At 39.1% G+C, this 19,795-nt stretch overlaps 4 protein-coding genes across 9 annotated transcripts; all 4 read left to right on the plus strand.

The window, feature by feature from the left end:
* Positions 1-813: 813 nt before the first annotated feature.
* On the plus strand, positions 814-2,433 carry LOC140346760 (transmembrane protein 248). Of its 3 annotated transcripts, XM_072432950.1 has the most exons (7): positions 814-1,030; positions 1,169-1,346; positions 1,418-1,676; positions 1,749-1,842; positions 1,943-2,081; positions 2,157-2,285; positions 2,367-2,433. In XM_072432950.1, the coding sequence occupies exons 2-7, from the start codon at positions 1,185-1,187 to the stop codon at positions 2,385-2,387; spliced, it is 804 nt and encodes a 267-aa protein (XP_072289051.1). In that variant the 5' UTR covers positions 814-1,030; positions 1,169-1,184; the 3' UTR covers positions 2,388-2,433. The 3 variants fall into 3 exon arrangements, with proteins under 3 accessions (XP_072289051.1, XP_072289049.1, XP_072289050.1); XM_072432948.1 differs by lacking the exon at positions 2,367-2,433 and having other exon boundaries at positions 2,157-2,315; XM_072432949.1 differs by lacking the exons at positions 814-1,030; positions 2,367-2,433 and having other exon boundaries at positions 1,094-1,346; positions 2,157-2,315.
* Positions 2,434-3,256: 823 nt separating this feature from the next.
* On the plus strand, positions 3,257-10,972 carry morc2 (MORC family CW-type zinc finger 2). Of its 3 annotated transcripts, XM_072433393.1 has the most exons (27): positions 3,257-3,354; positions 3,451-3,504; positions 3,577-3,611; positions 3,683-3,751; positions 3,835-3,925; positions 3,998-4,106; positions 4,206-4,365; positions 4,462-4,573; positions 4,665-4,790; positions 4,864-4,943; positions 5,009-5,091; positions 5,167-5,252; positions 5,416-5,556; positions 5,626-5,780; positions 6,268-6,396; positions 6,471-6,576; positions 6,708-6,840; positions 6,902-6,952; positions 7,058-7,300; positions 7,375-7,611; positions 7,809-7,931; positions 8,486-8,543; positions 8,620-8,758; positions 8,833-9,000; positions 9,137-9,230; positions 9,340-9,528; positions 10,230-10,972. In XM_072433393.1, the coding sequence occupies exons 1-27, from the start codon at positions 3,287-3,289 to the stop codon at positions 10,296-10,298; spliced, it is 3,108 nt and encodes a 1,035-aa protein (XP_072289494.1). In that variant the 5' UTR covers positions 3,257-3,286; the 3' UTR covers positions 10,299-10,972. The 3 variants fall into 3 exon arrangements, with proteins under 3 accessions (XP_072289494.1, XP_072289495.1, XP_072289497.1); XM_072433394.1 differs by lacking the exon at positions 7,809-7,931; XM_072433396.1 differs by lacking the exon at positions 7,809-7,931 and having other exon boundaries at positions 8,489-8,543.
* Positions 10,973-11,351: 379 nt separating this feature from the next.
* On the plus strand, positions 11,352-14,731 carry LOC140346946 (acyl-CoA dehydrogenase family member 11-like). The gene is made up of 14 exons (XM_072433222.1): positions 11,352-11,667; positions 11,743-11,966; positions 12,038-12,137; positions 12,247-12,364; positions 12,509-12,651; positions 12,748-12,900; positions 12,994-13,088; positions 13,469-13,568; positions 13,632-13,772; positions 13,850-13,942; positions 14,014-14,121; positions 14,200-14,371; positions 14,437-14,503; positions 14,564-14,731. The coding sequence occupies exons 1-14, from the start codon at positions 11,404-11,406 to the stop codon at positions 14,682-14,684; spliced, it is 1,899 nt and encodes a 632-aa protein (XP_072289323.1). The 5' UTR covers positions 11,352-11,403; the 3' UTR covers positions 14,685-14,731.
* Positions 14,732-14,979: 248 nt separating this feature from the next.
* slc8b1 (solute carrier family 8 member B1) lies at positions 14,980-19,759 on the plus strand. 2 transcript variants are annotated; one of them, XM_072433399.1, is made up of 16 exons: positions 14,980-15,109; positions 15,175-15,234; positions 15,586-15,738; positions 15,963-16,015; positions 16,314-16,371; positions 16,459-16,564; positions 16,653-16,820; positions 16,893-17,006; positions 17,074-17,145; positions 17,223-17,353; positions 17,429-17,570; positions 17,932-18,053; positions 18,136-18,289; positions 19,146-19,226; positions 19,303-19,367; positions 19,456-19,759. In XM_072433399.1, exons 2-16 carry the CDS (start codon positions 15,211-15,213, stop codon positions 19,648-19,650), a joined length of 1,638 nt encoding a protein of 545 aa, XP_072289500.1. In that variant the 5' UTR covers positions 14,980-15,109; positions 15,175-15,210; the 3' UTR covers positions 19,651-19,759. The 2 variants fall into 2 exon arrangements, with proteins under 2 accessions (XP_072289500.1, XP_072289501.1); XM_072433400.1 differs by lacking the exon at positions 14,980-15,109 and having other exon boundaries at positions 15,143-15,234.
* Positions 19,760-19,795: the final 36 nt, after the last annotated feature.

Consider the following 19,795-nt stretch of genomic DNA (forward strand, 5'->3'; position numbering starts at 1 on the left):
ACCTACAAACATTGTAATACGAGACTGAAACATTCAAGATATTCCTAGATTTAATTACACAAAAATACAGACTTAACGCAATTTTCTGCTTTGGCCAATTTCTCCTTCACTCTTGTTCCCTTGACCGTTGTAAAACTTTCCTTTTTTTACAGACCAAACAGATTTCAGGAAGAATTGCTGAAGATCCCTGAATTTCAGATTTCGGGGAATTTAGGGGAAGGTCCTGCAGCAGCACTCTCTGGAAATAATATTGATATAGCTTACAATTGATGCACTTTTCAAGTTTTCATTTTTATTTTGATATCATTGTCTCATCATTATTGAAAATGAACATGATGACATGTCCCCAATATTTGGAATTCGATTTTCCGTTAGGCCTAGTCATAGAAATGCATTTTAACTTGTTATTTCCCATATCTTTTGTTAGACAAGACGTCACGACTGCCACTACTACTGAAGACTAGGGCAGGGTCCATATTATAATAGATCCATGGGCAGGGTACACAAGCGGTGTATCGCGGCGTATTTTCCGGCGCTTTTACAAAATAAAGCGTATGACGTTATTTATGTATGGAAAGCCAATATGCCAATTGCGGCGCTCGTTTACGGTCATCCAGTCGGCATTAAAAGCGCAGCTTTATTTTGTAAAAGCGCCGGAAAATGCGCCACGATACGCCGCTCCAAAGTGGCGGAGTGTGATCATATTGGCTTTCCATACACAGGAGCTCGAGGAGAAGGAAAGAGACGCGGCGTAGACTACTGCTGAACCTTGAACCATGGATCTATTGAAGACGCACCCAGTGCGTGTATCACGTGAGCAGCGCGAGTCTTTTCGCCACTGTCGTAAAGTTTATAGTATGGTGACGTTTGTAAGCTTAGTTAAAAAAGTTAAACGCTGATGTTTTTACAACACGTTTTGTACTTTTTTTCATCATCCATCCATTTACTACCGCTTGTTCCCTTATACCTCGACGGCAACAGTTTTATTATTCTTGAAAAGACATTAATTTAGTTTACCCGGAAAACACACGTAAGTCTTCATGAGTTTGACAGCTGTATATAGCAGAATATATAGCTTGTTTTCATTATGTTTTAGTGTGTTATAGTTATGTTAGTATGTATTATGTGTTGGTTTCATGTAATGAGTTTGCAATTCTGTTCCGGTCAGGTTATTGTGACCTCTTATGATGGTATTGTGGCAACCCATTACAAACCTGAAGGATTATGTTGCCAACAAACCACCTGGAGTGACATTTTTCATTTGCCTTTTGACTCTGGCACTCTCTTTCACGTTTCTCGGTCTTTACAGCTATACTCACATGCTACCTAATCCAGATGCTGTAAAGGTATGGCTGTAAAAACATTAACAATTTTAAAATACTTGCCTTGTGTAAAAATGTTTGTCTTCGTTTTACAGGACTGGAACCACCTGCTTTCATCTATTGCTCAGTATCACTTGTGTGAGAAAAACAGCACAAGTTTTAAACAAATAATTGAAACTACTAATAAAGAACAAAAACCTCAAAAAGAAGACATATTGTATTCTACAAGTATGGCAGTGTCTGTTTCTCCAGTACAAGCTCGAGTTCCTCTTATTTTATCTTCTAATTCAAAGAAGAGCTCTCAGAGCATCTCCATACACACCAGTTTCACAGCCAGCCAACTACAGCTTGAAGGTAGAACTGGACATCATTCTTTTTATACATTTGAAAGGAAGAACTTTGACTTCATTACTTTTGTTTTCTCAGGAGATGAAAGGTTTAATGCAACTATGGATTTTACTGCTAATGAGAGTTATACATGCCTCACTATAAAAGTGCCATCTCTGCTTTCTATAAGTCCGTAAGTGTGCTCACCCTTTAGGCCTACGTATTTTACATTTAGCACTACATTTGTACTGTCTTATTGTTATTGTCTACATGATGGATTGTTTTGAATGAAGATTGCCACCAGCATGCCTCCCGAATGTGATAAACAAACAGGCTGTCTATACTGAAGCAAAGAGAGTGATGGCACCCACACTAAAGTGCTATAGTTTACAAGCCATATATGACCCAACCCTCCAAGTTATGTTGACAAAGGTAAATGTATTTCTTGAACTGGACAAAAGCACTTTGCAGAAGTTAATCCTGTTCCAATATTACTTCTTTATTTAGGAAGATCAACTTGTAGCTATGCGACATCTTTTGGAAGTAGCTCTTGTTTTACTTGTAGTTTGTTTACTACTTTGTCTATCTGTAAGCCTCACATATTCCCCGAATCCACATACCTTCTGGCAGCATCAGGTAATTGTAATTTCATTCATTGTCATGTAAGCTTGTAAGTTAATCAGTTACTCATTTTACTTTTTCGTCTTGTATTTTCAGGAATCTCTGGTAAATAACTAAATGTCATATACAAATACAAGCAACAGTGTCTTGTGATATTTTGTGACTACGCCATTGTTGAAGTGTCTTAAATAAAATGTATCCGTAAATACGATCTGAATATGTCATATTTTCTAATCAATTTAGAATAGTAGTAAAACCGGCTTAATGAGGTTATTTTGTTATATTATGGCTGCATAATACTTTGATTTTAAGGACGTCTAAAAACACTTCAGGCATGTGCTGGAGTATGTTCCTGTTATTGGTTACTTATCTAGAGCGAGGGCGGGATTTAGGACCAGAGGAAACTCCGCCGTCGGACTGAGAGGTTTCTTGGGCCTGGCAAACTGTCTCATGTTTAGAAAAGGAGAGCAGAGGTCTCTTTCTCCCTGGACCGGTTCCGTACAAGTGTGAGGCTGCAGCAGAACCGCTGTCCGATGATAAAGGTCTGAAGAGAAAATGAGTTCCTGGTTCGGTAATGGCTGCCTAACGTTGCTGTAGTGTCGCGCTAGCTAACCAGCCGCATTAAACACCGTGCACTTTGTGATTCAGGGCGTCCATAGTTGTGTCATTGCGCTTAGTCTTCGTCGCGAGCCCGGTAGTGACTATTTGGAAGTAAATCATTGTAATGGGTGGACTATTCTAGTGGCCCGACTCATTGTTTAGCATGTAGCTAGCTCGTTAGTGCTAACGTTAATTTGTCTGTGCCCCATGGCTCTGCTTCGAGATGTTTAATGCAGCCCAAACAGGCCTCCCACGTGGTCACACTCACCTGGAGGAGGTGTGGAGGGGCATTGTTCAATGAAGAAGTCCCAAATGACATAATGATGACAAGAAGGGGACTGGGATATGGTTCAACTTCATGGCTTTAAATCTGTCTGTGTTCACAGGCCAAATAAAAATCCTGAAATTGCTTGACCATGGCATTCTCGAGCTATAGCTCTCTGAGCAGAGCTCAGCTGACCTTTGAGTACCTTCACACAAATTCGTAAGTATCAGTTTACTACTATTAATCAAACATAAGAAGTGCATCACTATGAATGCAGTGACCTATCTTACATACTGAGAAAAAAATTGTTTTCAGAACAACTCATGAGTTCCTGTTTGGTGCACTGGCTGAACTTGTAGATAATTCTAGGTAAAGATGTTGTTTTTTGATGAATCAAATCAAGCCAAACATATTACAAACTGACAATAAAATATTTTTCAGGGATGCTAATGCTACACGAATTGATATCTACACAGGTATTCCACGCTCATAATATGTTGACGCAAAATATGACAGTATTCACAAGTATTTCACTATACATTTTCAGACAAAAGGCCAGAGTTACGGGGCGGATACATGTTGTGTTTCCTTGATGATGGAATTGGAATGGATCCTAGTAAGTTTTCTTTTGTAAATAATGTATCAGTATTCGCTTTTGTAACATGAAATTTATGTAGAATCTTCCTTTTTTCCTCCTAGATGAGTCAACACATGTGATTCAGTTTGGAAAGTCAAATAAACGCTCAACAGAATCCAGCCAGATTGGCCAATATGGAAATGGACTGAAATCGTTAGTTCATTGTGTGGTTTTCTCTAATTTTGAGATTTTATTTTAAATGTATCTGTTTTTGTTTACCAACAGCGGTTCGATGCGTATTGGGAAAGACTTCATCTTGTTCACAAAAAAGGGCACCACTCTCACATGTCTATTTTTATCACGGACATTTCATGAAGAGGAAGGCCTGGATGAGGTTGGTATTTGTTGAATACTTTAATATGACATGTGCATTACTTATTTTCACACAGATATTGTATGAGGTATATGACTTATGTATCAATTGTGTCTCTAGGTTATTGTGCCACTGCCTTCGTGGGACTTGAAGACAAAAGAGCCTCTGACATCTGATCCAGAGAAGTATGCAATTGAAACAGAGCTGATCTTCAAATACTCTCCATTTAAAAATGAACAGCAACTCATGGAGCAGTTCAACAAAATAGAAAGTAGCAGCGGTAAATCTACATTTTGTGACCTTATTTTGTTTTAACTTGGAGATTTTTACTATCGGTAAGTGGCATGTATTAACATGTATGATACATTTTTTTCAGGAACTCTTGTGATTATCTACAACCTAAAGCTGATGGACAGCAGGGATCCAGAGCTGGACTTTGAGACTGATCATCAGGACATACTTATGTCAGGAACCCCAGTTGAAGGAGTGTGAGTGCACTTTTCAAATTTCACAGTTATGGAAAACAATTTTGTCCGCCTTTTTTATATGTAGTTTGTGATCATCTTTATTTTTCAACAGAAAGCCAGAGCGGAGGTCATTCAGGGCATATGCTGCAGTTTTGTATATTGACCCACGCATGAGGATATTTATCCAAGGACATAAAGTCAGGACGAAAAGACTCTCCTGCTGTCTATATAAACCACGGTAATAATTTTGCATGAATGCAAAAGCTTGAATCTTGAACTAAATGGTTTGTACCTTTTTTGTTTTCAACCAGACTTTACAAATATTCATCCACTCGGTTCAAAACTCGTGCTGAACAAGAAGTCAAGAAGGCAGATCATCTTGCCAAAATTGGTAGGTGCTAAACTAAAACTAAACTACATTTGAAAATAAGTGGTTAAGAGTTTTCTTGTTTCTAGCTGAAGAAAAAGCGAGAGAAGCCGAGAGCAAGCGCATTGCACTGGAGGCTAAACATGGGGATGACTTGTCAAAAGATTCTCGGGTATTCTTCAGAGCAATTTATTCAATAAATTATCTTATTACAAATTGTGCTAAAACAGCCACCATTCTGTTTTAGGCAATTTTGAGAAAGGTTCAGGATGCAGCCATGATGCTCCGGCGAGATGCAGAGATGAAAAAAAGAGTCCTCGAAGCCAAGCAGAAGTATGGTTTAGTTGTTTGTTGTCTTGTATTTTACATTGATAAAAAATATCAATTTTTTATCAATGTAAAAGACGAGATAATAAATATATATATATATATATATATATATATATAATTTATTCTGTTCCCTTTCTGTGACTGTTTACCTGTTTTATGTTGTCAGGGCATTAAAGGAGCCTAAAGAGCTGAATTTTATATTTGGCGTAAACATTGACCAGAGGGACTTGGATGGAATGTTTATTTACAATTGCTCCCGTCTCATCAAAATGTATGAAAAGACTGGACCTCAGCTTGAGGGAGGCATGTAAGTACATTTGTAGATGTCAAATGATCAGACTACGAGAGTGTATGCTCATTTAATTGTGTGTTTCAGGGCATGTGGGGGGGTTGTTGGAGTAGTTGATGTTCCATATTTAGTTTTGGAGCCCACTCACAACAAACAAGACTTTGCAGATGCAAAAGAATATCGCCACCTTTTGAAGTCAATGGGAGATCACCTGGCTCAGTACTGGAAGGACTCAAATATCGGTGAGCTTTACGTGCAAACAGTTAATGTTGTGACAGTTGTCTAAGCCAGTTGCATACTGGCATATTTAAGAACAAGATGTATAATACTTACATGAATGTATAGAAATAAATCATTGCTTGGGCTGCGCAGTGGCATTAAGGAGATTATGGGTTAGATTCCTGGGCTTTCTGTCATTCTCTTGTTACCGTGGGTTCTCTGGCTTTCTCCCAAGTCCAAAGACGTGCATGTGTTAGGTAAATTGGCAACTCCAAATTTCCAGTAGTGAATGAATGTGAGAGTTTTCTGTGTCTGTGATGTGCTGCCCCTGTTCAGTCCTGAACCCCAGGATGGGTCAGACTACTCCAGCAGATGAGACCAGAAAGCAAGGAGACATGCATTAAGTGCAGTAGCCCCCCATGTTATTAATGTTTACAGGGGCAATGCTTTGTTAGATGTGTTTGCTCTTTGCAACTCATGACTATGGTAACTGTGTTTAAACAATGACAGCTCAAAAAGGCATAGTGAAGTTCTGGGATGAGTTTGGCTACCTGTCTGCCAGCTGGTCTGCGCCTCCTTCTTCAGAGACGAGATACAAAAGACGTCGTGCAATGGAGATACCAGTTACTATTCAGTGTGGTTCGTAACTGCCTGCTTGATCTTTTTGATATATTTCTTATATTTTCATCCCCAAGTTATTTGTATCTGTTTAGATAAATGTTTAAAGTGGAGGACTCTACCTTTTGAGATGGATGCAGTAGACAAGCGCTACCCAGACAGTTGGGTGTGTCTTATGAACCCAGACAGCGGCCAAGACAGGTTTGATTTAATTAACTTCTGCACTAATGATTTAAAAGAGATTACAGCTTAAGAGTAACTTCATGACACAATAAATATTAAGCACCTGATAGCATATTTTTACATATGTTTACTGTGTTTGTTTTTTCCAGATGTGATGCTCTTGAACAAAAACAGAATTTGCCTTGTGGAATCTTAAAAAAAGACAAACCCTCTGCAGAGGACAAACAGAAAGAACTTACAGAAAAAATTAAACAGCAACAGGAGAAACTTGATGCCTTGCAGGTATGTTTTGTCCTTACACACAATAAATGCTATTTATATTTGACCATACTTTCTTTCTCAGAAAACCAACACGATAAAATCAGCAGCTGATGTTAAGAAACTGCCACTGGAGGTGAGCTTAAACTGACCACTGAAAATACTTTATTCAACAGTTTGATAATTGTTTTACTATTCTATTACTACACACCCCCAACTATCTATATTTTTCATGATCTAGCCAACTAGGTCATCGGAGAGATCAGTTACTCGCCCCCGTTCACCGCCTTTGCCCGCTCACCTTAAAAATGCCCCCAGTCTTCCCCCGTCCCGTGCTGCTTCTCAGCGGCCCACTCGAAGCCCCGCTTCTCTTGCTAAACCAGAGTCACCAAAGTCCAGAGCTGCTGCCAAAGCTGCGACACCCACTACTAAGACGGCACGGAAAGCTGTTGCAAAAACAACACCGCTGAGTCGGACTTCAAAGGTCAAGTCGGAGCATAAGACAAAGATTGGGATATTGTTATGATGCAAGATATTAACAGTTTTGTCCTCATACAGACTCCTGCCAAAGCGTCGCCAGCAGCAGCTTCTGGGCAACGCAAGAGGATAATCGAAGAGGAAGACAGTGAGGAAGAGGAGGATGAGGAAGAAGAAGAAGAAGAGGAGGAGGATGACAGTGAAGAGGAGAGTGATGAAGAACCACAAACAAAGAAATCAAAGATGGCGGCTGCTGCTGCTAGCCGTGGCAAAGTAGTGGGGAAAACTCTGGCATCCAAGAGAGGAAAGTTGGAGGAGGTGAGTTTTCATGTTCATGTTTTTTGACTTTTTTTTTCCCTGGCAAGCATGTGTGCTGTGATGTGAACTTGCTTCCGTTTTGTTTCACTATTCTGATCTATAAGAAATTCAATGAACTTTATATTTATATGTGTCCATAAATGAGTAAGTCGTTGTCAGAAGGCAAGAATTGGATTATTTTGCTATTGACCCTGCAGGTTAACAAACTCAGCAATTCTGCGGCGAAGAAGGGGGTTTCTACCCCTACCAGACAGGCACTGACTGCAGCAGCATCCTCCCCTAAAACTCTTTCCTCACCTGAGCATGGTGCTAGAGCGAAGGTAGCCTTACCTGCCGCCCTCTACTGTTTAAATTCAAGCTGGCTTCTGCTTTTTCACTTTCAAAAGGACTCTTGTTTCTCAGAATCAGAATCTTCTGTTGCAGTGGTTCTCAACCTTTTCAGTCGCAACCTGCAAAATTACAATCATTGGCATTTTTGACTCTCAAAAACCAAAAAATGGGCTAAACTGCTAAATGAATCTAATAAATTATCTTCTGTCTAATGTTAGATTTTATTTGCAGGATATAGGCCTAGACAAATGGGAATCTACATTTACCACAGTATTTATAGAGTGTCAAGCCTTGTTTAACTTTTCAAAATGTCCCCATATCGTCTTTCCCCTGAAATAATTCGACCCCTAGTTTGAGGACCACTGTTCTATTGGCGTGCCCATTTTTTCTTTTCCCTGTTGGTGATTAGCGGATTTATCAATTACTACTTATCAACATCTTAAAGCATGCTTGTCTTTCATTTTAGACAGTTGGGATCATGCATGCTGTGGGGGCATTTAACTTATGTCTCTTCTTGCAATAATTACTTCCAATCAACTTTTAGCAGGTACCACAGAAAGCCCAAGAAGAAGCCGAAGACGACACCAAAAATACCCAGAAAGGTTAGAACAATTATTGTATAATAGGAATAATAAATTGCTCCTAAAAGCCTAAACATGTTGCCTATTTTTCCGGCAGATAAGGGTCTTTTAGTGGAAGTGCGTGTTAATAAAGAATGGTACACGGGTAAAGTTATTGCTGTTGAAACAAATAAACAAACTGTTCGCTGGAAGGTTAAGTTTGACTACGTACCTACGTCCACACCAAAAGACAGATGGTAAGAAATGCTTTTAAATTGTTAAACAATATTAAAACACATTTTACATATTTGCTGTGTGGTTTTTTGCAAAGGGTGTTTAAGGGCAGCGATGACGTTCGTTTGATGAAGCCCGCATCTCCAAACTCTCAAACACCAGACACGCAGCAGGAGACTGAGAAGGGCCCGTCTCCAATGGAGCCAGACACAACGCAACCTGGAACCAGCCGAGAAGTCACAGGCAGCCTGGTTAACATGCTCAGGTGTGCTCTTTGTGACATTTGTACTGCTATGATTTAAAACGATGCTTTAAACTCTTAGTGCCTTACAACATTAACTCTTTCTAGACGGTAAATACTTTTCTAATTTCTAATGGTTGCTTCATTTCTTTATTTTCAGGACAATGCTCCATTATTTTTTCCCTCCTGTTTTCCGAATCCCCAAAGATGAAGTTAACAGCATGACGGCTGAAGAGCTAGTGTCTTTTCCTTTGGTGAGACATTTGTTTGTATATTGTAGATTCTATTCTGCGAGAAGTAGAAGTGTTTAATGTGCACTTGCCTTGTATTTATACTGCACATCTCTCCACTTTCCCCTTTTAGAAAGAATATTTTCAGCAGTATGAATCCGGTCTGCAGTCTCTGTGTAACTCTTATCAGAGCAGAGCAGATGCCAAGGCTAAAGCTGTGGAAGAGAAATGCAGCAATACTGAAAACAAACTCAAAGAAGCCGATGAAAAACTGCAGAAACTGAGAACTAATATTGTTGCACTTCTCCAAAAAGTACAAGAGGTAAGACTAGCATTGACTCTAGAGTGACTAAAACACAATTGTAGAGCGTAAGTACTATAATTAATACTTTAGAATGAGAATGTTGATTCTTAAAGGCAAATTATTATGGAAAAATTACATGTTTGCTTTTCTTCTATAATGAGGACATTCCCCCTCCTCCCATAGCAGACAAAATCATAACAAGTCTTTCTTGAACTTCATTTCCATGCATTTGTTTAGAATTACTTCTATTTATCCAAAAAGGGGACATTATTGTTAAGGACATGCAACCATCAGTATCATAATAGAATAAGTTTAATTGATTTTTTTTTATCAACTAAACCCCCAGTATTATCTATAAAAATATCACACCCTCATAACTTGTTCTCACAAAGAGATGGCGGCCATGTTTTGAGCATCAGCTATCCGCTCTTTTTAAAATCACAATTGAAAGAAGAAATGCAACACAATCAGGTTCCAATGAAGTAAATCCTTCAATTACAGATCAACACCTGGGTTTAAAGTCGAGATATGAGTTAATTCAGGTTCAGATTAAGATTTGGCAAATAGTAATTATGATTCAAGTTTTGGCTCATTGTTGGTCATTAATGCAAGTCAATGTAATGTCATATGTCATGTGACTGAAAACCATGGAGTGCAAGTGGGAGAGAATGTTTTCCCTTCATGATTGTAACCAAATATGTAATGCTGTTTTCTTTCAGGACATAGACATCAACACAGATGATGAGCTTGATGCCTATATTGAAGATCTTCTTACCAAGGGTGATTGATGAACACCACTGAAACAGTATAAAGAAAATTCTCTCTCTGTGTGTGCTTTTGCAAGGAAAAGCTTCCCGAGTATTCAAATCATTTATTCATCTTGACTTTGATCGTATCGTTTTAAAAATATTTTGTTCTCCTGTGGTTTTCTGTAGTTTTAACATTGTCTATATATTTTGTTAAAATATATGTTAATACTGTATTCATCTTAGTGCTGTGTAATTTACCTAATCATTTTATGTTTTGTTTAAAAAAAGGTATTTGTTTTGTTTGCATCTACTGGTAATCTTCAACTGTAACTTGCATCTTGATTTGTAACAGAGGAAGAGCTTGTGCTCTGCATTTGAAACTTGTATTTTTGTACACTGAAACATGGCTGTGTTGATCAAGACTTTGCTCCGTCCTGGAAACCCAGGCAAGGCTTTTACAAGTTGGTGTAACAATTATTTACTGGGTTTTATCAGTATCTATATTTTTTTTAGTCTTTTGTTAAAACTAAACTGTTTATTTGTGCTGGAACTGTTTTTTTTTTGAACTTTTTGGTTCATGAAAGTAACATTTTAAATGTGTGATCTTGATTGTTTTGATAATTGTTGCATGCTTTCTGCCAGTGTTCAGGAACAGGCAAAACTGTATTTTTGGAAGACAAAGTTGTAACAATAAAACAGGTTCTGGAAAAGCATTTATTTTGTATCATGATTTATAAGGCTCTTTGGCAATTTGCTAGATTATTTAACAAGTTTTGCTAAAACGGTGAGTCACCGATTGAGAAACCTTGCAACTTCACTCCCTGTCAATGGAACGAAATGCAGACAATTGAATGAAAAATAATATGCCAAAACTTTTAAAACGTAGATTCAAAAATCCTACGCATTTACTCTTTGTGTGACTTATTTTGAAAGGGTGTAGTTCCGGATGTAAACATGGCCATATTTCTTCCATAGTTTTTTATCGAGGTCATTTTAGGTGGACACCTCCATTTAAAAAATAGAGGTAGATTCCCTTTTCACATTTTATCGCGTCTGTGTTTGTTACTTTGTTTACACTAAAAAAATTGAGTAAATTATCTTTAAACTTTAACCTGCATCAAACACTTCGCGGGTCTTTGGCGTCATGCGGTTTCGCACAATCTCATACAGTAGGGTCGAGAGTGCGAGGCATACGGTTCCCCGTGGCCCTCTTCAGTCACTCAAACATGCCAGTTCAATCAGTGCTGCTCAAACATGCACCAAACTAGAGAAGAAGTCTGTTGTGGACAGTCTGCCGTTCTCCAAAGCAAAAATTGGGTGCTTCTTTCAAGAGAGACCCGTGCTAAAGAACCCGTTCCTTGAAGATGCTCTGCTCACTGGATATCTGAAGAGGTTTATACCACATGAGGTGAAGTATTACATTTCTGAGTTGTTTCTTTCTGCTTATTTGTTTTAAAACTTTGAAACTTGTGTGTCGTCCCAGGCTGTTCTTTCAGATTTGTGTGCATTTGGAGAGTGTGTGGCCAATGAAGTTGACGGCCTGGGCAGAGCGTGCGAAGTGTCTCCTCCACATCTGGTTCAGTATGACTCTTGGGGTCGCAGAGTGGACCTTATCCACACAAGTGCCGCCTGGAAACGAATGAAAGATTTATCTGCACAAGAAGGACTTGTTTCCATTGGCTATGAGAGACATTATGGGGAGTGGAGGTCTGGCTAGAGCGTTATATCTTTAAGATTGCCCCAAATCACACATGTAAACTTAATCTCTTTTCTTTAAGTCGTGTATATCAAATGAGCAAGTTGTTCCTCTTCTCACCCTCCTCTGGACTCTACACCTGCCCTCTGGCCATGACTGATGGAGCAGCTAAAGTTATTGAGGTGTGTTTATTAAAACAATTTCAAAGGTTCTTAAATAGTTTCATCACTATCTACTACATCAACTAGTATCTACTACTCACTACAACAGTCTTGTTTTTCTGTTCACAAGTCCTTAGGTGTTTCTTGGCCAGTTGAAGAAGCTTTTAAACGATTGACCACTCGTAACGCTGAATATTTTTGGACATCTGGGCAGTGGATGACGGAGAGACAAGGAGGATCTGATGTGGGTTAGTAGAATTTGTGTGGTTATAGACAGCAAAACACATGTTGCCAATATATGTTAAATGAGGGATTACACCAAACCATGTGTTAAAAGGTTCTCCTTGTTTTTATCTAGAGTTTGTATTTGATGTTTTCTTGCATTTCCACAGCAAATGGAACAGAAACTGTAGCTGTTCCCCAAACCGATGGTTCATTCAAGCTTTATGGTTATAAGTGGTTCACTTCTGCAACAGACGCCGACATGACTCTCACACTGGCCAGAGTGCAAGACGCCACAGGAACTGTAATTCCGGTACAATTTGACACAAATTACAATGTGTTGAGATCCTTGAGTATTTTTGTTATGAAATTATAATCATTGCACTGTCGTTATTCCTCCCTTATGCAGGGTAGTCAAGGACTGTCTTTGTTTTATGCTGGAGTGAGTCGTGATGAGAGTGGTCAGTTGAAAGGCATAGAAGTGCAGAGACTGAAGGACAAACTGGGGACCAGACAGATGCCTACTGCAGAGTTACTGCTGGACGGACTCCCCGCTCATTTGGTAGGTAACCAAGATAACCTCCTGTACCTCCAATCTTTGAGCACACTTTTTTAACCAAAAATGCTAATCAGATTAATTTTTTATGCATCAAAGATTTCTACTGAAGGAAGGGGTGTGGCTTCCATTGCAAACATGCTTACAATAACCCGGATCCACAACAGTTTATCTGCAGCAGGAGCAATGAGAAGGCAAGATGTTTTATGTAACATTTTCAGTTTCTCAATTTCTTCTCTCTTTTTAGGGCTGCAATGATTAATTGACAAAAAAACAAGTCTGTAAAAATGATTGTATTTCGTTACCTGCACAGACTATAAAACACATACAAAAAGACCTTTTTATCACAAAGACTGTTAAGTTATTAAATTCTATTTTCATTAATAATACACTTAATTCAGAATTGTTTTCTATCCAGAAGACTTCAGTTGCCATATTTCAACTTTTATTTGATTGATTTATGTATTTTAAAATCTCAGTGTACAGTAAAAATAATCACTGACTAATTGACTACTAAAATAACCAGTAGCAGCCCTAAAATCTTTACTGTTATTATTGTTAATTGTTTCGGCAGGGTGGTTCAACTCGCCCGTGACTATGCAACCCGCCGCAAAGCTTTTGGCAAGCTTCTTAAAGACCACCCACTACACGTGCAGACACTTGCCAGGATGGAGGTATCATGGACAAAATTACTACGTTCTTCTGTTCCCATGCACTGAACATCTCTTTGTTTTTAGGTCGAGACTCGCGGGGCCTTTCTCTTGGTTATGGATGCCTGTCGTCTTTTGGGCAGAGAGGAAACTGGTATTGCAACAGAACTTGACACACATCTCCTACGTCTTCTCACACCTGTTGTCAAATTGTACACAGGTAAGCAGGTACGTTTCAGACAATAGTAGTAATGACATAATATTCTCTGCATTGTCTATTTGTGTTTAACATTCTTCTGTTTTAGGCTGTGGCTGTGGTGTCCGAGGGGTTGGAAAGCTTTGGGGGACAGGGCTACATTGAAGATACTGGGTTGCCAGGACTTCTTCGAGATGCACAGGTCTTAAACTGTGAACTGTAAACAACCCGCTGTTCTCTGCATACTGTCTATTGACCATTGTGATCTTCAAGGTGTTGAGCATTTGGGAAGGCACAACAAATGTCCTGTCATTGGACGTTCTTCGCTGTGTGGCAAGAAGCTCAGGCATGGTTCTTCGGGCATATTTTAGCCACACCAAGGTAATGGGTAGCTTGCCAAACTGGTTTAAATGAAGTATGCACTATTGAGACATGTGTCCTTATTTGCTTTTATCCTAGTCCCTTCTTGAAGGTGCGTCTGGAGTTTCTTTATTGACTCCAGCAGTAAAAGAAACGCAGTGTGCACTCTCCAAACTGGAGTTCTTGGTACAGGACGCTGCCATTAAGGAGCCCAGCTTTCTTGAACTTGCTGCGAGAGATCTAGCATATAGTTTGGCTCGTATCTATGCTGGTAAAACATAAAAATAATCAAAAATTACACCCTATTTGAATGCTCACAATGTGATTTTTAAATAGGTGCTCTTCTTATTGATCATGCATCATGGAAAGGCGCATCTCAAGCTGATGTCTACACAGCTCTAAGGTATAAGGCTGTTGTTAAGTGTGAAATTGAATTGATAAATAGTCTGACATCTTTTTCCAGGTGGTGTGAGCAGGATTTGTGTCCTGTGGCAACAAACCATGAGAGAGGCTGGTACAACCCTGACTCTCCAAGTGATAATGCAGCATTAGTCTACCAGCAAACACACCACTCAACTAATTAAGCATTTCAAAATACTTCAATACCATGAATATATATATTGTATTATGTATATATTTAGATCCCATTTTGTCCATGTACAGACTGTAGCCCAACATTCACAATGTAAAATAAAGTAATTGGAATGTTACGAAATACATTTGAATGTCCTATTATTAGACCGTATGTATTTACGGTAATATCCAGTTTCTTGAGTAGCGTAAATACCCAGCTTTAGCTCGGCCTGTGAACGCAGCACGGTGCCCCGTGAGTGGGCGGGGTTTATTGAAGGTACACGATGGACAGCAACGCGGACTCGAGCTGAAAGTGGAGCGGTTGTTTACAGGTTAAATCGGCGGTCAAGCAACGGGTGTATTTTGAATGAATCTATGTAGTTCATGATAGAACACGGGTTGTGGCCAGAATGAGAGCGGCTTCGGGAGAAGGCGAGTACACGTTTATGTTTCTCTGTTATCAGGAATTTTCCTGCTGAGGATTTCGATAATTTCAGGAAGGAACATTTCGACATAAGTTAAAACCAAAACAAGACCATGGCGTCGCAAACTACGGATGAGGTCAGTGAAAACATGACAGCTGTTCACTGCGTTTACGAGTTAAATGATAGAAAGTCTTTGGTGCACCCTGCAGTCCACTTAATTTCCACTTAATCATTGCAACAAAGTCACATTGTTTATGAGATAATAAATGTCATTTATCTCACTTCCTATCACATGAAATACAGAAGTGGTCCACAACATTTATTATGGTCTATGTATGATACATTTGTATACAATTTTAAGTTTATTTACAGATAATAATAATAATAATGATAATGATGATGATTATTATTATTATTATTATTATTATTATTATTTGACCTTATTTCACACTTACGTTAAAATGCTTGTCTTTTGTCCCTGGTGTAGTGTGATAAAGTGATGCACCTCAACGCTAAAGATCGCTGTGCCTTCGTGAAGAACACTTCAGATTGTAATTCAGGGGATAGTTTTATCAACTACATCCATGTGGCCTTCTGTCTGTTCCCCTCCAACCTCACTCCTCTCGCCGTCACTCTCTGCGTAAGTGTTTCTGACTGTTGTCCGACACGTGGAGGTGAAAGGGTCAGGCTCTTTTTGAGAAACTCATGTGCTGTGACAGGGGAACAATTCATCTCATCGCTTTATTAAATCCTTATGAAATTAAATGTTGTCAGAACAACCTGTTCTGTCCTTCTGTATTGCTTAATGATATGAAGAGTCTTTATTTGCAAATTGCAGAGATTCCTGTTTTTTATACTCCACAGATGATATGGCTGCTCTTTCTATTTATTATTCTTGGACTCACTGCTTCTAAGTTGTAAGTTTGATTTATGTTTTTTGTATTTGTTAATGCAAACAAATAATGCCTGTTCCAGTGACCCACAGACATTGATTTGGTCATTACTAGTAGCATAGCCACATTCCCTTATTAGTCTCAGCTTCATGCTTTTTCTTTTAGTGCACTCTACCAGCGACAAGCCAGCTTTTATGGTCACATGTGAACAGTCATGTGACCAAATGCAGCTGGAATTGTTCTGTAACTGCTGACTGTAGTTCAGCTGAAATTTGGAACTAAATTTGATGAATCACTTTCTAACTAATAATTTGATCTACAGTTTCTGTCCCAATCTCTCAGCCATCTCCACTAGTCTGCGCCTCACACACACTGTAGCGGTATCCTTTTTATCATCATCTACAAACTGTATTTTCCCCTGATAACTTGAATGTTGTATACAGTAGTGCCCTTAACAGTAATTGTAGGGTGTGACATTTTTGGCCCTTGGTAATGGGGCTCCAGACATCTTTAGTGCGATGGCTGCGATCACTCATCCACACACAGCTGGACTGGCTGTGGGAGCCTTATTTGGTGAGTGTAGTTGCCTCTTCAATAACGCAGCCCTTAAACATGTATCTGTTCTCTAAATATGGTCATTGCCTTTCTTTATTCTCTGTAGGGGCGGGCATTTTTGTTACTACTGTTGTTGCAGGCAGCGTGGCTCTGGTCAAGCCTTTTGCTTTGGCATCGCGTCCTTTTCTCCGCGATTTGATCTTTTATATGTCTGCAGTGTATTGGACTTTTGTTATTCTGTACAGAGGAACCATCTCACTGGGAGAAACACTGGGTATTTTATTTTCTGTCTTTTAATGAAATTCTCTGTCATGATTTTGCACTTATAGATTGTCTTTATCTTTAGGTTATCTCAGCCTCTATATTGTGTATGTACTGACCGTAATTATTAGCACTATTATCTACAATCGACAGAAGCGTTCATTGAATTCGACTGTTCAAACAGCTCCACAAGCACCAGGTTAGAGTCTGAACAATCCTTAAGAGTCTAATACGTGTAAAACCACATTTTTGTGTTACATTCTTAGAGTACCAGTCGTCTGACACTTCAGATGATGAGATACCACCGTTAAATGCCAGGTTCATCCCACATGAATATGGTAAGAAAATTGACTTCACAAGCCTACTTTACGCACATTATGGCTGTTAATTACAATTTTATGATTTTGTTTTTCAGAGACAGAATACACACCACTTTTGCCATACTCTGAGTCAACAAGTCATATCCTGCTTAGCTCTCTTAATCCCATAGACAGCAGTAAGTGGAGGAGAAAAACAACTAAATGGAGAGTGTTTAAAATATTGAAGGTATTTTTTTTAATATGAAAATTAAAACTGAACAATGGAACCTGGTTTAGACTGTGTGATGTTTGTATGCTTCAGACACCTCTGGAGTTTCTGCTGCTGCTCTGTTGCCCTGTTGTGGATCCAGATAAAGATGACAAAAACTGGAAGCGTCCACTCAACTGCCTTCACCTAATCATTGCTCCAGTCATATGTCTCTTTGCTTTCCAGTCTGGAGCCTGTAAGTCAAACTCTTCCTAAATCACAGTTCTGTGTTAAGTTTGCCTAAATAGATCATATGTAATTAACATTAAATTGAACCATGTAACTTTTCAAGACAGCTGCTTGTCTCCATTATTGCTGTGCCTGCAATGTTCCACAATAGAGCATTTAAATTACTAACTTGTGGGTCAGATTTGTGGAGAAACGGCCACATTCACAATAAGAATGCTTATTTCTTAAGGTATTTTATAACACTAAAATACCTGTAATTTTAATGTTATACATTGGAATATTCCAGTCCAAGCTATAACATTTCCATGAGACAAACAAGTGGCAGACCTTCACCAAAAAGTCACACCTTTTAAACCTGTAATTCCCAGATGGAGACTTCATGATTCAAGGACAGTTTCCTCTTTGGCTTCTGTTTTTACTCTTTGGTTTTTTCCTGTGTGCGATTGTCTTTTGCACTACAACCAATGATCAGCCTCCATCCTACCACCCTGTAAGTCGCCATTGTTCAAGCATATTATTTCTTAATCTCTGTTAAATTGTGATGGTGGAATATACCCTTTTTCTTTCACCAGGTTTTTGCCATTTTAGGATTTGTGACCAGTGCTTTGGTGATTAGCGCCGCAGCCTCTGAAGTTGTCAGTCTTCTGCATATGCTGGGTGTAGTTCTGAGTCTCAGCAACACTGTCCTTGGACTGACTCTGCTGGCCTGGGGTAACAGCATTGGAGGTGATTGGAGATGTTGACTATCATTAGAATTTCATGCCCTTTGAAAAAGTCACCTTTTCAGCCCAGTTGATTCAGCCTTAATGCAGCAGTCAGCAGGTTCTTACAGTGGCTTGCAAAAGTAAAATGACTCTGAACATACCATCTCCACTATCAAGCTGCTTTTCTTCAGAAAACCTGTTGTCGTCTGCAAGAGTTTAGACTGGGGGGGAGGTTCACCTTCAGCAGGACAACGACCCTAAACATAAAGCCAGAGCTACACTGTAATGGTTTAAAACAAAACATATTCATGTGTTAGAAAGGCCCAGTCAAAGTCCAGACTTAAATCCATAATCGAGAACCTGTGGCAAGATCTGAAAACTGCTGTTCACGTATGCTCTATATCAAATCTGATTTGAGCTGTTTTACAAAGAAGAATGGGCAGAAATGTCATTCTGTAGATGAGCAAAGCTGGTGGAGACAAACCCCAAAAGACTTGCAGCTGTAATTGCAGAGAAAGAGAAAACAAGTATTGACTCGGGGGGGCCTAAATACTTTCTATCTGGAACTCGTGTATAATTTTCCACTTCGCAATTGTTTGGCACTTTGTGTTGCTCTTTCACAAAATGCTGATACAATTTATTTAAGTTTGCGGTTGTGTTATGTCAAAACGTGGAAAAAGGGTGCAACTACTTTTGCAAGCCACTGTAAGTGCATACTTCAAGTTATAATTCATTTGTTATCACAATACACATGAGTATTGCCATAAAGTCTGTCATAATCTAATGCTGTATCGATATTTTCTGTACAACACTGCAAAAGGTGCGCCCCTCATTTTGGAGGTCGACCATCCTATTGACTTTTGCTTCACTTTTTGTAGACTGTTTCTCTGACATCACCCTGGCCAAGCAGGGTTACCCACGGATGGCTATATCCGCTTGCTTTGGTGGGATCATTTTCAGTATCCTTGTCATCAATGTTTTTAAATATGAAGTTAAAAATGGCGAATATGTTTCATCCTTGACTGGAGCGCACAGACATGGTGTTTGGCGTGGGCCTTGGATGTTTGGCACAGACGTTTCAAACGCATGCTGACGTGCAGGTAATCCAAATCTTTTAATTGCAAGACTTCTTTATGTTTATACCTGTTGTTGCCACCGCCTTCATATTATTATTTTTTTCTCTGAAAGATTGAACTGGAGGGTGATCTGCCGTGGGTCCTTGCAGCGTCCCTGGGTTTGTCTCTGGTGTTCTCGTTCATCTTTGTGCCAGTGAGGGGCTTCCATGTGGGGAAGCATTATGGAGTGTTTCTGCTGCTCTTTTATTTCATGTTCCTTACCGTTGCACTTCTTACAGAGTTTGACATTATTCAATTTAAACACTGAGTGAAGTGATGTTAATGCTCGATTTGTTTTTTTACACATCTTTTCTAAAAAACTGAGAGCCAGTTTGTTTAATTATACAAGGAAAGAGCTTTAACTCTAAAACATGAAATTTATCCCCAAAAAATAGACTTTGTAATATAAATCA

The sequence above is a fragment of the Eucyclogobius newberryi genome, unplaced genomic scaffold (genome assembly GCF_026437365.1).
Source record: "Eucyclogobius newberryi isolate DKJ021-1_F unplaced genomic scaffold, fEucNew1.0.hap1 SCAF_6, whole genome shotgun sequence".
Taxonomy (NCBI): domain Eukaryota; kingdom Metazoa; phylum Chordata; class Actinopteri; order Gobiiformes; family Gobiidae; genus Eucyclogobius; species Eucyclogobius newberryi.